This window comes from Euprymna scolopes, chromosome 11 (assembly GCF_053919585.1).
Source record: "Euprymna scolopes isolate OS-2025 chromosome 11, ASM5391958v1, whole genome shotgun sequence".
NCBI lineage: Eukaryota > Metazoa > Mollusca > Cephalopoda > Sepiida > Sepiolidae > Euprymna > Euprymna scolopes.
The window spans coordinates 79288525-79303507 of record NC_136492.1 but is presented as its reverse complement, the minus strand read 5'-3'; the positions used below and the strand labels follow the sequence as shown (position 1 = coordinate 79303507).

The 14983-nt window shown below is 35.4% G+C and overlaps 1 protein-coding gene across 1 annotated transcript in view; it reads left to right on the top strand.

Annotated features, from left to right (window-relative positions):
- The window catches only part of LOC145287936 (tyrosine-protein kinase HTK16-like), a 119219-nt gene that overhangs the window by 39893 nt on the left and 64343 nt on the right, over positions 1 to 14983 (top strand). Inside the window, exons 3-4 of the mRNA XM_080135889.1 lie at positions 644 to 787; positions 11065 to 11136. Coding sequence (XP_079992015.1) covers positions 644 to 787; positions 11065 to 11136 — 216 coding nt within the window. The remainder of the gene's footprint in view (positions 1 to 643; positions 788 to 11064; positions 11137 to 14983) is intronic.

Here is a 14983-nt window from a genome sequence, read left to right as displayed (position 1 = left end):
ATTATTTAAATTCATCAGACTACTATTCTCATTTTGAGTGTCATTTTCACAGTTTCGGTCGATGTAACCTCCAACCTTCTTCAGGTGTACCTTGTCAAACTCAGAAATTTGAATGGAATTTTGAACGGAACCCTTTTTTAACTTCAAGGGAGTAGCATGCTCTCGTTGTGTCAGCCATAACTGAATAGAGATCCTAAGTAATTCACAATTGTATATTTTGGTTGCCCACACTGAGAATTGAACCTTTAACAGGATATCACTTTTACAATTGATTTTTTCAAGTATTGTAACCACTGCGCCACAGATCCGCAAGGTTCAATTCTCAGTGTGGTTGACCGAAAAATACAATTGCAAATTTTTTAGGACCTCTATCCAGTCATGACTGACTAAATGAAAGCATGCTACCTTCGGGGAATAAATAAAGGGTTCCATTCCAAATTCCTTCCAAATTTTCGAGTTTGACTGAAACATTCCCAAGTTTGACACGATGCACCTGAAGAAGGTTGGAGGGAGGTTCCATTGATCAAAACATTGTGAAAATCCAACTTAAGATGAGAACAGTAGTCTGAAGAATCCAAATAATATGAAACTTGAATATTAAAAATACAAAATAAAAAAACAAATGTTTGTTTGCATTGGATAGGAATTGACAATATTGTCAAACATCACAGAGAAATGAAAGATGGCCTTCCATGTCTACTGACAAGCTTTATTCCTGGCTCTTCTTTACCGGATTCTCTTCGATGTCACGGACAGACAAATTTTTTACACATGGCAGTTGCTGAACGTAAGTGTTAAACACTTATTTTCATACTTTTTTACTTCTCATTTTCAACTCCCTCTCTATCTCTTATCTATATAAACAAGAAAAATTGATAATAATAAAAAAAATATTTCAATTACAATATTTATTGATCCATGAAAATTTCAAACAAGGAATTATAATAAAGAAAAATTCTTAACCCATCGATTTTCAAAGATAGGTTCTTTTCATCAGAGGATAAACAGTAAAAAGTGCATTACTGGTTAGCATAAATCTGAAAATATATATGTAAAAAACATTTTCATGAACTTAAAGCCATTTTCAAAATAAAATCGCGTGAGATCACCTTTTTCTTCACCATATTCCCTCTGCTTCACTTTTTGTTATCAAATAAGATCTTTGACTTACTTGCAGTTTCATCAAATACTTTTGTATGCAAAATTCGATCCCGCATTTTGCTAATTCCTACCCTCTGATGAGAAGGAAAGTATTTCTTCAAAACTCCACAGATGAAGGACTATCCACTTATTAAGTGTTTCGTTTTCAGATTAAATATGTTTTTAACTCTTTTTCAAAGTGTTTTTAACATATTTTATTAACTATTTGCTCTTATATATATATATATATATATATATATATATATGTGTGTGTATTGTTTTTAAAATATAATTATCACTGACATGTGTTTCGTCGTCTACGACTCATCAGAGTGGCTGAATCTAGCGGGGTGAGTCGTAGACGATGAAACATGTGTCAGTGGCTAATTATATTTTAAAAACAATATATATGCTGCTCCCCATTTGGGGGTACCAAATTGGTAAAAGGGAAAATTATTCCCAACTTGCATTTAGGTAAAAATGCACTTTCACATAAATAATTGAATTAATTCAAAGTGTATTGCAGAAACGAAAACAAATAAATAACACACACACATATATATATGTCATTCACATACAGTACTGTTTTGCTGTTTCACAGCTGATCAGTGCAGCTAGACAAGCAACTACTTCAAGCCAGGATTGAAACACGATCGCCTAAACGACAATCAGAATGTCTAACCGTTGCGCTATACAGCTGCTGCTATGCAGGCAGTGAATTAATACTGTTTTGACATTGTCCAAATACTTAAGCTCAGTTTGTTTACACAAAGAGCATTGCTTCATATGCTAATGGCAATTTGTATATCACTTCCCAAATGCTCAACCTAAGATAGAGAGCATTCTCTCTCTCTCTCTCTCTCTCTATATATATATATATATATATATATATATATTAGTGTTGGGACAATTAATCAAAATCGGGAATTGGAAAAATTGTAACTTTTGGGGGTACCGAAATCGGAAAAAATTGTGCCTATTTTCCAATGCTAAAGACAATTTCTTTATCTTTTTTAAATTGATTTTGTTTTAAACAAAACTTCCACTGCTCGTAGTCATAATAAATATTTATTGATTTTGAACTACTAGTAATGCTAAAATCTATAGATTATCCCTCACACAAGTGTATTTTTATGTTTGAGAAAATATGTGCACATTTAGATGAGTTTTTGCAGTAGTCAGGAAAAAATAACATCTTTATAGTTAAATATTTAGAAATTTAGAAATAATTGGAATCAAGAATTTAGTATAGAATTGGTAATTTTGTCGGAATCGGGTAAAATATTGGAATCGTCCTATTACTAATATATATATATATAAGATATAATTAATAAAAGTTAAAAATAATTTTATTTTCTCTAGTCAAATAAGGAAATAGGATAAAAAATCATTTTAGGCCATTTTTTGTTTCTTATCTTTATATTTCTATATTTTTTCTTTAATATCTTCTTCATATATGCATCTTTCATTTCTAATCTAAATGTTATTAAACCAGGTTTTATTTATTTTTTATATTGTGTATAATGCTGGCCCTTCTGATGAGGAGCATTTAACCCCAAAATGCCATGGCCTAAGACGGTTTTGCTCTTCTTTTAATCTTCTTATTGCCTTATTGAACTGATAAAATAAACCTACTTGTAACTTTTATTCCTAATTTCTTATTTTAATATATTTAATAACTCCTCTTAAGCATGTTGAGTTTTTTGTACCTTCATAAGTTTGCTTTGTTAAAGATATATTTTTTTTAGCTTCATTTAATATTATATATATATTTCCTTAAAACCTCTGGCTTTGATGGAGGTAAGACTAAAACTTGCTGCTATGGTTTCAAATGGTCTGAAATAACAGCAAGAGAGACTTGATTCCAAATATTTCTCATATGTTATGTCTCCCCTCTTTTGGAAATGGGGTACAATTATAAATATCTCCAGTATCAAATAATCCTTAGACACAGTGAAATTTACTTTATGTAGGAAAACCAAAGAGTGGAGATATAACATTTTTTTTTTGTCTCTGAGATGGGTATATTTGCCGATGACACCATGCTCTATAATAAGCACAAGGGGAAAACAAATGAACACATATCTAAGGAAATGACAGAAACACTAGAAGAAGACCTCTGATCTGTAGTGGAATGGGGACATAAATGGATGGTCACATTCAATGCTACCAAGACTGAGTTTATTTTCTTCAATAATTACAAGAAACCTTCTAAACCACTAATAGCTATGGCTAATAATACATTACTTGTATGAGAAATATTTGGAATCAAGTCTCCCCTTGCTGTTATTTCAGATCATTTGAAACCATAGCAGCAAGTTTTAGTCTCCCCTTCATCAAGGCCAGATGTTTTGGGGAAATATCAAATGCAAAACTAGGAAAACAAATGACTATGATTGAAACATTTTTTGGCTGTAAAAAAGTGCCAAAAATAGGCTCTGGATAATCTCCTTAATGTGGGGCCTTAAAGGCAAATGTCACATACAGGGTTGCGGAGTCGGATGGTAAAAGTCCGACTCCGACTCCGACTCCGACTCCTAGAATTCCTAGGATGCCGACTCCGACTCCTTTGATATCTTTGACTCCCGACTCCTTGACCCCTATTTGGAAATCTAATCTGCAGATCCATATACCAGCCTCCCACTCCTATTCAGCATGTGTATCATGTATATTATTTTATACATTCACTTGTCTGATAAATATACTCACATATGCATTCAACCAGCTTTATTTATTTTACTCACGTTAACTCCTAACAAGGCATATCACTACTTGGATGTAAAAGGCTACTATTTGGAACCATGATAGGAAAGATTAATAAGATCTTGGTTTATGTTACATTTAAACTTCTGCATATCAGTACGACCAGAGAAGCAGGTAGCAGGAAAGGAATTCCAAAGTATAGCTGTTTGAGGGAAGAGACTATTAGAATAGAAAGCTTTTTGGCATTTAGGGACCTCAAAAGTGAAGGGGTGAGATCTTATTGCTAAGTGGGTTTGTCGGGGATATATATGTCGAGGGGATAGAAGTGCAACGAGTTCATCAGAACACATTCCATTAAAATATTTGTAAAACAGACACAGAGATGCAACATTGTGGCGATGGGTCAAGGACTGGAGCTTAGTTGATAAAGTGGGGCCTATTAGATTGACAACTCTTTTTTGGATGCTATCCAGGAGGGAGAAGCTAATGGTATCTGCACCAGCCCAGATGTGGCAACAATGCTCCATGCAAGGGTGAATAGTGGCCTTGTAGAGGTACAGGATACTCTCAGGTGTGAGTAGTCTTGTAACTTGATAGAGGGAACCCACCATCTTTGCAGCAGTCTTTGCAATGTCTTCTATGTATTTGTTCCAGTTCATATTGCCCGCAAATGTTAGGCCGAGGAATTTTAAGGTAGAATTCTCAGGTAGGGTGTTATTTGTCATCGATATAGGCGCTTGGAGAGGTGTCTTGTAATTGTTAAAGGAGAGCAGCTTAGTTTTACTAGCATTAAATTTTACCATCCATTTATGCCCCTATTCCATAATGGTTTGGTGATCATTTTCTAACCGATTCTGTAATTATCTTAGATTTATGTACATCTGTTCTTCCCTCATGCATGTTATAGAGCATTGTATCGTCAGCAAATATACTCATCTCAGACACAATATTATCAGGGAGGTCGTTTTTGAATATCAAGAATAATAATGGTTCAAGGATCGACCCCTGAGGCACTCCCGCATTAATGTTATGCTGCTTGGATGCATGTCCATCAATGACAATCTGTATGCTTCTATTATCTAAGATGGATCTGATTATATTTAGTATATGTCCAGTTATATTGTATGATTTAATTTCCATTTGCAGCCCTTTATGCCAGACTTTACCAAAGGCCTTAGATATATCAAGGGCTACAGCTGTGGCTTCGCCTGCTTTATCCAGTACATGGTAAATGCGTTCACAGATGAATGTTAAAATATATGCAGTAGAACGACATTGCCTGAATCCATACTGTTTGTCACAGAAAAGATTTGCTTTTGCGAGGTGGTGAACTACTGCTTGAAGGTCTCAAAGATTTTAGTGAAGAGGGGTAAGAGACTAATAGGGTGATAATTGAGAGGGTCTGTTCTTTCACCAGAATTACTGCACACTGGTATCACAGAGGCCATCTTCCAGTTATTAGGGAAGTAAGATTCAGTAAGGCATTTATTGTAGAGCTTGGAAAGTATGGAGGCTAGCTCACTTAACCATTTCTTAATTAGTATAGCAGGGATGAGATCAGGCCCACATGCCTTTGAGGTGTCTAAGTTTTTTATGATATCGTGGACATGAGAAGGGGTGATTTTTACATAATCTAATGTGCCTTCAGTTTGTATAGGGAAATTTGGGAGGGAGTTGTTCTAAGGTGGAGTTGGAGGTGAATTGCCAGGCCAGCAGTCCCGCCTTCTCCGTTGTTGTGCATGTGCAATTTTCTGGTTGTTGCTCAGTGGAGGAATTACTGATTGTCCTTTATTCACTACACTAGTATAGATTTCCTATCTTTTGCGATTCTATGCATTCCCTGATTATTTCAGCATGCTTTCTTTTGGCTGTTGCTATTTCTCTCTTACAATGATTTCTAGTATTTATGAATTTTGCCTATTTGTATTTGACTTATGATGTACAAATTGGCAGAATACATGCTGTCTTTGTGCAGTAGCAACCATACAATCTGTAGTGAACCATGCTATAATACTTCTGTGTGGGAACATGTGCTTCAATTCCTGCTTTGCACCATTCAGTTGTCTCATTGGCACACTGTTCAGCAGGAAAAGAGAAGATATCAGTCCATGGAGTATCTTGGATGTGTTCTCTAATGGCTTCCCAGTCAGCCCTGTTGTAGTACCTTGTTGGTTTGAGCAATGATTCCTCACGCTGAGGTTGGAATTTAAATGTGATGTCAACTGATACCACTAGGTGTTCTGCATTTCCAAGTGGACTGTGGGCATTAGTCACACAATCCTCAGGTACTCTGGTGAGAAATAGGTCCAGAAGTGAAGCCTGTTGAGGTCCACGATCTGGTAGGCCAGTTCGAAACATTACTGTCCATGTAAGGGAATGGGCTATAGAGAAGCTATGTAGAGTGCCCAGCTGCATTTGTGTAACCTGAGAAACCAAGACAATTTTTATGGTGGACATTAAAGTCAGCAAATACATGTATTTGGGCATTACTATCCAAAGAGAATGCTGTATCTATAGTATCAGACATGATCGATTAGAGTACAATCCTGACGTGAGGAAAAATGGTAGAGAAAATATAAGTAACTAACGCAGTGATGAAATGTTAGTCGAAAGCACATAAAAGCCTGATAATCCGATTCAAGATTTTTCTCTCTAGTTTAAGGGAGGATGCTGTGAATATAGACTTCAAGCCCGTGCATATATTTATCCGAGTATTTCTGGCAAAGAGGGAGGTATCCTGTCATGTTGAAGAGTGTAAGTTTGTTTCACTTAATTCTAACATATCTGGGGAGTTTACTAAAAAGTAAGACTCTACATAATCTATATTACCTCTAAGCCCACGGTTATTATTATTAGTGAAAGCAAGCCTCAAGGGCGGAGGCGAATTGGTTTTGTGTGGGTAGTTGTCTGGTTTTATCATGATATTTGTTTGAATTGTCATTTAATTAAGTTTTTGTTTAATGTCAGGTTAGGGGAAGAGTGTTGAGCAAAATGGGCCTGTTCTGACGCCAAGTATACACGCACAGTGGTTTATTAGCCGAGTCCTATCTAGAAGGTGTGGTCTTGTGAAAGTCTACCAGATATAGCAGCAGGGTCCCTTTCCATGCGCAACATAGCACTACAATTATTCTAATATAATACAACTGATGATAGAGCAGCCGGTCTAAATGTTACCAAAGAATTAGGGCACCTGTACTGTCAGTCAGAAACAGCAGTCAAACAAACTGTCAATCAGTTACCCTCAACCTCAAACAAGTCTAGTGAGCACAAGTAGCATGCAAGCAAACCTAATTTTCTCAGTTTCTGAGAGAAAGAGAGAAACTTAAAATAGGGAATAGGGGAACGTTCAATGTCCTAGTCAGGAAACAAGGCCATGCACAGGGTGGCTCTGATGAGTCCCTGGTATTATACCTCTGGCGTGGCTAATAGACAAAGATGAAGTGTGAAAGCCGGCGATAGGAAGAGCCTATCTATTCCTTAAGCAAGTTAGGTTTGCAAACCAGGAATTTGTTCGAGTCTACATAAATAAGTGCAGGATTGGAGATAGATCCCCCCCTCCCCAACATTTACAAGAAATTGTATCTTTCAAGTACTGTGAGAAAACTAATCTGCTCTAGCAACTAATTTGTTTGAAAATGATTAGGATATTAATAAGTATTTGAATATGTAAGAGAATATAAAGCAAAGAAAACAAAAGAAATGGTAGGACTAAATCTACATAAAGAGGTTCCACACAACACAGATATATAGATGCATTTAACTTGGTGTTCTTTGAGCGACCCATGTTGGTCTAGCTAAAAGGCCAGTGTCTCCAACGTGGAATGAATTGGGGTGCAAAGATTAGCGTTTATTTGAGAGCAGTAAGAGGGAGGGAGGGAGGATCTGCTTTAAGAGCCAAATGTGTGCTTTGATTTTAATATTTCCTTTTATTTAATTGAAACGGTATAATTTTCGATTTCTGTATTAATAATTCAAAACATACAAACTCATTTACCAAAGAGGATGAATACTAGAAAAAAGATGCGTATTTCCACTTTTTCTATTGTGTATATACATATATTGCATACCATAACTAATACAAACAAATAACATGCGAGAAAAATCTGGGAAAATAGTTTCAAACGGGTAGATAGCACAGAATATAGAAATGGAATAAAATACAATAAAATAAATAAATTTTTTAGTAATATCTATTTTAAAGGCAGATTAAGGGATAGTTAAAATTTTAAATAGATTTAAAGCTTTTTTTTAAATACAAGTCCATCTTACAAAATTTCATTATCATATTTTATTGTATAACATGGGGAGTAGACTTGTCAGTTAAAATGAATTCAGATAAGAATGGGAGTTTGGAAATGTGTTAAAAATACATTATAAATACATTTCAAAATACAAACTAATTTTATAAAATAAGTTAAGATAACAGACGGATAAAAGATTTATAATTAAATTTTATTATGCTATCAGTTCAAAATCATGTGCTCTATCCCAACCATCATCAATGGACCTGAGGTCATCTCGTCAGCATCAGAGAAAGCCAAACTCTTTGCCAAGAACTTTGCAACTAATTATACCCTATGCGACCAAGGCCATCAACCTCTCATATTTCCTCTTTCATCAGAAAGCATGCTATGTGACATACAAATATCTGTGCGTGATGTTGCCAAGCTAATCAAAAACCTTGATTCGAGTAAAGCAACTGACCCTGATGGCATTCCAATTATAGTGCTGAAAAAGCTTCAACCAGAACTAGTTCCCATACTTACAAAGCTGTTTAAACATTGTCTTAAAGAGAATTGCTTCCCAGTACCCTTGAAAACCTCATCAGTATGCCCTATATTTAAGAATTCAGGTGATTGGTTATCTCTCTCTCAGTACAGACCAATAAGTCTCCTGTGCGTCATGAGTAACTTGCTGGAATCCATATTAAATAGAGAAATAGTAAACCACCTCAGCAGAAACAATCTTCTTAGTGACACACAATATGGCTTCCGCTCTGCAAGATCTACCGCAGATGTGCTAACGGTTATATCTCACAGGATTAGTGAATCTCTTGACAAAGGCTTCCTTTCTAGGGCAATTGCTCTTGACATATCAAAGGCCTTCGACAAGGAATGGCATAAGGGCCTACTTCACAAGATTTCCAGCTACGGTATAACTGGAAATGTTTTCTCAATCATTAAATCATTTCTCTCTGATAGGCTCATAAGAGTAGTGGTCGATGGACAAAAATCAGAGGCCTACAGTATTAATGCTGGAGTCCCTCAAGGGTCAATCTTGGGCCCAACTCTCTTCCTGATCTACATCAATGACCTCCCTAAACACATACTTAAATCATTCGTTGACATCTATGCTAATGACACAACCATCTACGGCAACACATCAAAGGCTGTAAATGACAAAGTTCTCTCTGATTCTCTCTCCTCTGATCTCGAGCGCGTGGTTCAGTGGGGGAAGTCGTGGCTGGTTATCTTTAATGCATCTAAAACCAAACTCCTATCTTTACATCATAAACGCTCTGATCCCCATCTGGCATCAATTGAAATGGATGGCTCTTGTCTAGGAGAAGCCCCGTGTTTTGACAAGCTTCTGGGTTTGTCCTTTACTCCTGATCTGAAATGGAACACATACATCAAGTCTGTTGCCAAGGTCGCTGGAAAGATGGTGGGATCCTTCTACCACTCCAGAAGATATCTCACTACTGATGTAATTCTCTATCTATATAAAAGCCAAGTACGTCCAAGGATGGAATACTGCTGCCATATCTGGGCAGGAGCTGCTAAAAACAGCCTATCCTGCCTTGACAGAGTACAAAATAGACTTTGTGGCTTAGTGGAGGATGCCCTTTTCTCTACCCTGCAACCTCTCTCCCACAGAAGACACGTTGCGAGCCTATCCTTGTTTTATTGTTATTTCCATGGCAGGTGCTCGTCTGAACTCCAATCTCTGGTCCCCCCTCGCCAATCTTTCATGAAAAACACCCGTCTAGCTGAATCCACTGTGAAAAATTTCCCCTACTCTTTATCTGTGCCTAAATCAAAACGCGGATTCCATGAACAAAGGTTCTTTCTTAGAACTGCACGCCTGTGGAACTCTGTTCCGTCTGCCTGCTTCCCACCGGACTACAACTTGGATGTCTTCAAATCCAACGTTAACAAATTCCTAATGAACCACCCCCTTAAGTAAACACTTCATCAAATCTCCACACTAACTTACTGTACTTGCAATAACCCTTATCCCTGAGTGGCTTCCGGGCCTTGATAAGTGGTGACCACTGTGTAAAAAAAAAAAAAAAAAATTATTCAAAATGGTACTGTGGACAAAACAACATAATCTGATTTTGGAACAATTCATTTTAAAATGTGTGAAGTTGAAATTGTTTACCTTAGCAACATCTGATTGATAACCAATCATCATCTTTGTTGATCAGATGATCTCATTTTTTTTTTTTTATGTGTGTGAAAGGTGATAATGTACGTCTGAACATAAAATGCCTTGGCATATTATTATAGATGGTGTTTTTCTTTGAGTTCAGAAAATAAAGTACAGATTAATGCATGCCTATTTTAGTAAAAAATTCTTAGGAACAAGACAATATTTTTGTGTATGTTAAAGATGAAAGAAATTCTTTTATTTTATTATCAGTTATTAAGATCAAGCTTTTTCTTTCTTCTTTGCTCATTATTATGCTTATTTGTTATGTTTTCTTTATTATCAGTTATTATCAAGATGAAGTCTCTACTTTGCTCATAAAAATTAAATTTGCATATATGATTATTCAAACAAGCCGAACACACGTGTGTTCACTTTTATTATTTAAAATTAATGTTTCAATATTTCAAGTTGTGGAGGGGAGGGGGATAGAAACAAAGAAAACAATAGAATAGTAGAAAAGACATAGTTATGATCCTCATTCAATGCTGGACAATGTCAGGTCTTCCTGCTAGTTATTAAAATTATTAGTGCCGTTATGATCATTAATAAAGATCAGAGCTACCCAGTCTTGTCCGGGGGGAAATAGTAAGTAATTTATAATGACTATTATTTCCTTTCTTTATTGGTATTATTATTAGTTATTATCAAGACTAAGCCTTCATTTCTTTGCTTATAGAATAAATTCACATATGTGATTATTAAAGCGAGACAAACACATATATGTTCCTTTTTATAATATAGATTATAAAATTTTTTAAAATTCTGTTTGTTTTTTTTTCATTTCAGGAAATAAAGCTTGTGTACTAAAAATTCTTAATAGTCCCAAATGTCCGAATATAAATTCCAGAAATGCTGACGGTAAGTAAAATATATTATTTACTATCTTTTTTTTTTTTTTTTAATCTATTCAGTTTAATCTTGTTGTTTTGAATGTTGCCCAGATATTGTGGCTATTGTAGTTTAAATAAATTGCTCAACTAGAACAATAATCACGCTAATTGCGCAATTATTTCATATTTTGCGTTCTTCTTTGAATCGTGGCAAATGTTATATCAACACTAGCACTTGTTCCATAAAGAAGGGAGGAAAGGAATGTGACATTTTTCAAACAAAATAGATTAAGCTTAAAAAAGTAGGCAAACCTTTTATATCACAATCAAATATATTTCCTTTTAGTAAATAAATTAGTTGCATCAAAATTAGTTTCAGCATTCATTGTTATTTTTCCATCAAACAACTGCAAGCAATTATCACTTTTTATATTTTAACTCGGCTACTCCTGAGGTTTTATACTTAATTACTTCTATGTTAATGTTACTTACTATTTTCATACGTATGTGTGTGTGTGTATGTGTGTATTGTGTGGTTCCAATGAAAAAAAATAAAAATGTATATTTAAAAGAGTGTAGCCAGGAACAATTCTAGGTTTTAGAGATTTTTATCATTTTTTAATATTTTCATAATGCGTTTTAAACCTTGTTTTAGCTCTCTTCAGATATTTTTTAGTTAAAAGTTTTTTAGTTAAAAGTTTATGGAATTCTCCTTTGGAAGAAATTTTAGTTTCACTAGTATGAATGTGTTTTTGAAGGGAATGCCAATATGAGATTTTCTGCCTCTAATGGGTCAGGTTAAAAGTTCAAGGGTCAATGTTAAGTCCATTTGGTGGATGTGAGGTCTATTTGGTGACTATTTTTATGAGTTTTTTCCCCTTTGATAAATGTAAACAATCAGTACAGTAGAAATGAAATGTTTACCCGATATAGTCAAAGGTAAACTTCAATGTAATATTAATATTTATATATAAATCCAAACCAAATAAAAAAATATATATTCTAGCAGGATGATCTGACATTACTCAGGATTGAATGATGATCAACAAATGTTTCACATTCCCATATTTTTATTGTCAATGAAATTGGTAAAATCGCCCATTTTTCAATCAAATCGATCAATTGCCTGCTCTAGTTAAGGACCTATCACTGTGTACCAGTTATTTTATATGTCAAGCTTTTCAGCTTGTGAGGTAATAAAACTTCTCAAATGCACTTGTGATGTTAGGCTGTGTAAGGTGTTAACTTTGGTCAAAATCGCTTGTTCCTTCTTTCATCAAATTATTTTGATTATCGATAATTATTGAAGATATTCCAATAGAAAACCTATCTTAGAACACTGCCAGGTATATAAAGTAGATTTGTGTGAAATTTCATAAAATTCAGCCCAGCTGTTTTTGAGTCCATAAGGAACGAACTCACATACACAGAGATACATAAAGTTCCTTTTATATAATAGTAGAGGGAGAGAGATAGATACATATCTATCTACAAATACATGACAAAAGTCTATATTCCAAATTTTAAGATGTTGACCATCTTACCATTTATTTCTTTAAGTATGTTGACATGCACAATTCTTGACAGCGCCTGTTTCGTCGCGCAAAATCATTAATTTAATCATCAGAAGAAAAAGCATTTATCAATTTTAAAAGAAAAGGCATGAGCATGATTACAAAATCTGAAAATTGGGAGAGAAGTTGCAGTTACCTTTTTTTCATTTTATTACGCCATCTTTGAATTTAGACTATATATTGAACTAGCCTGGATGCCCGGCATTGTCCGGGTGTTTGGAGGTGTAAAAAAAAAAAAAGTGGTAGTAGGCAGGTAGGCTTGAACCCATGACATGAAGGCGGAAAAGAAAGTGAAAGAAAACCTGATGTCTTACTTCTACGCCATGATGCGACCGGAAGTGTAAAGCGTTCAAATTTAGCGATGTCAATCAAAAAGATGAATTGCAGAAATGGCGTTGCTTTTAAATGGCATTGTTTTTAATGTGGGGGAAAACCAGCCCCCCCCCCAAAAAAAAGGGGGCACTCTGGCAGTATCCAAATAAATAGTGATTGTCTCAGTATGAGGGGTTTCCCCTACATTGACCAAGGAGCAATTAGAGAACAGATACTACCCGACTGGAAGACCAGGCGGTTGCATTTGTGTTTGAACAGTTTCACTTTATACGAAAAAGACAAACAAACAGCCGACAGGACAAGACGGCAGGAATTTTATAAAACTTGATCAAAAAAAAAATGAAAGAAACCGTGTCCGTTTGAGAATCTGAGATATTATGATCTAGGAAAACTTCTCCCGAAATCTAATCGACGCGAGAACCCTCACTGAAAAAGCCTTTCGTGGACGTACACAAACGCGTGTGCCTATTTTGCCCTTTATATAATAGAATTAGATTACCTCTCTTAATCTTATTCACTTATATAAATACGTGCGTCGCATGCTAACAGAAAAAAAACTATCAATCATAAGGGCCAACTTATCATATATCATATATTGATGATGTTAATTACCAGTTGACCTTGATCAGTAAGGAGGGCATGATTGATCTCATGAATACCACTGTGTCCTCTGGAATCACGTATACCAAGTTCAAAGTTAATCGAATATACTGTTGTCATCTATGTACCAATAATGTTAAAAAAGGTATGAACATGCAATTCACACCTATGCTATGATAGCAGCTTGTGTTCGATTAATCATATGCACTGAAACATTTACACTAGGCATGGTTTCAACGTTACATTATGCAAAAAATGATTTGATATTCTATAAGAGAGATACAACATAAGACCTTGTAACACTGGCTATGTAAATATGTAACAGAGCGTGGACGTGCGTATGGCAGCTGTATGCAAATGTCCGAGCCGTGTGAGAGATGGTATCGCAGCAAGGAAGAAAGAAAAAGGTTATAAAATGAAGAATGTGTTCACAGACCGGGGAGCACATTTAAGAAAGGACAGAGGTCAGAGAGAAGGATCATGTTAGAGACACGTGGGTGACGTCACAGCTGTAAGGAGAGGTCACGCATGGCAGGAGAAGGAGGAATAAAGGTCTTTTATTAGAACCTGAAACAGCAAGTTGAAGTTCTTTCCTCTTCCTTTCTTATATTCCTTGTGACGGAGTCTACTACATGTTGGGTCCCTGCATGTTAACGTGCATAAAAGTGTAATGTTACAAATATATCTCAATAATGTAGTCGGCATTTGCTGATTAGCTCTTCCCCTCCCCTTAACAAACTTTGCAATCTCTACCTTTTGGTATCTGTTCTGATACTACACTTTTATTTATCTGTTCTCGATCAGTGAAGGAAAAATCTCTCTAGACTGTGGCAATTTTGATTGTTGTTCCAATCTAGAGTGCTTCTATTGGGGAAGCTGGATAGAAAAATCATCTTATGTCTAACTTTGCCCTTGTGAGGAAACAAGTGAATAGGAACAAGGACATGTAGCCTTTTGGCTAGGAACAAAGTGTGATATTTGCACTAATACCGCATTTCATCTTTCTGTTCTTGGTTAACTGAGAAGAAATCCTACATTTGGACAATTTTTATTTTTAGTCTAGAGTGCCACTTTTTAGGTAGTAATGTTTTTTTTTGTTGTTGTTTGTTTTCTTTTCACATAAATAACCAGTTTTGTTTAACTTTGCCCTCATGGGGAGACAGGTAAATAGGGACATAACTAAATATGCAGCACCAGCCAATTTGACACAAAGGTGTGTCTATGAGTTTTTATGTTTTTTTTAATATATATTCTTCACTCATCACAGCATGATGCTCCTTTGTGGAGGAGATTCAGCGATCTCAAATACGAGTGAATCAGCTGCCTTTCGATGGTTGTCACTTTCATACACGGTTTAACATTAATTTG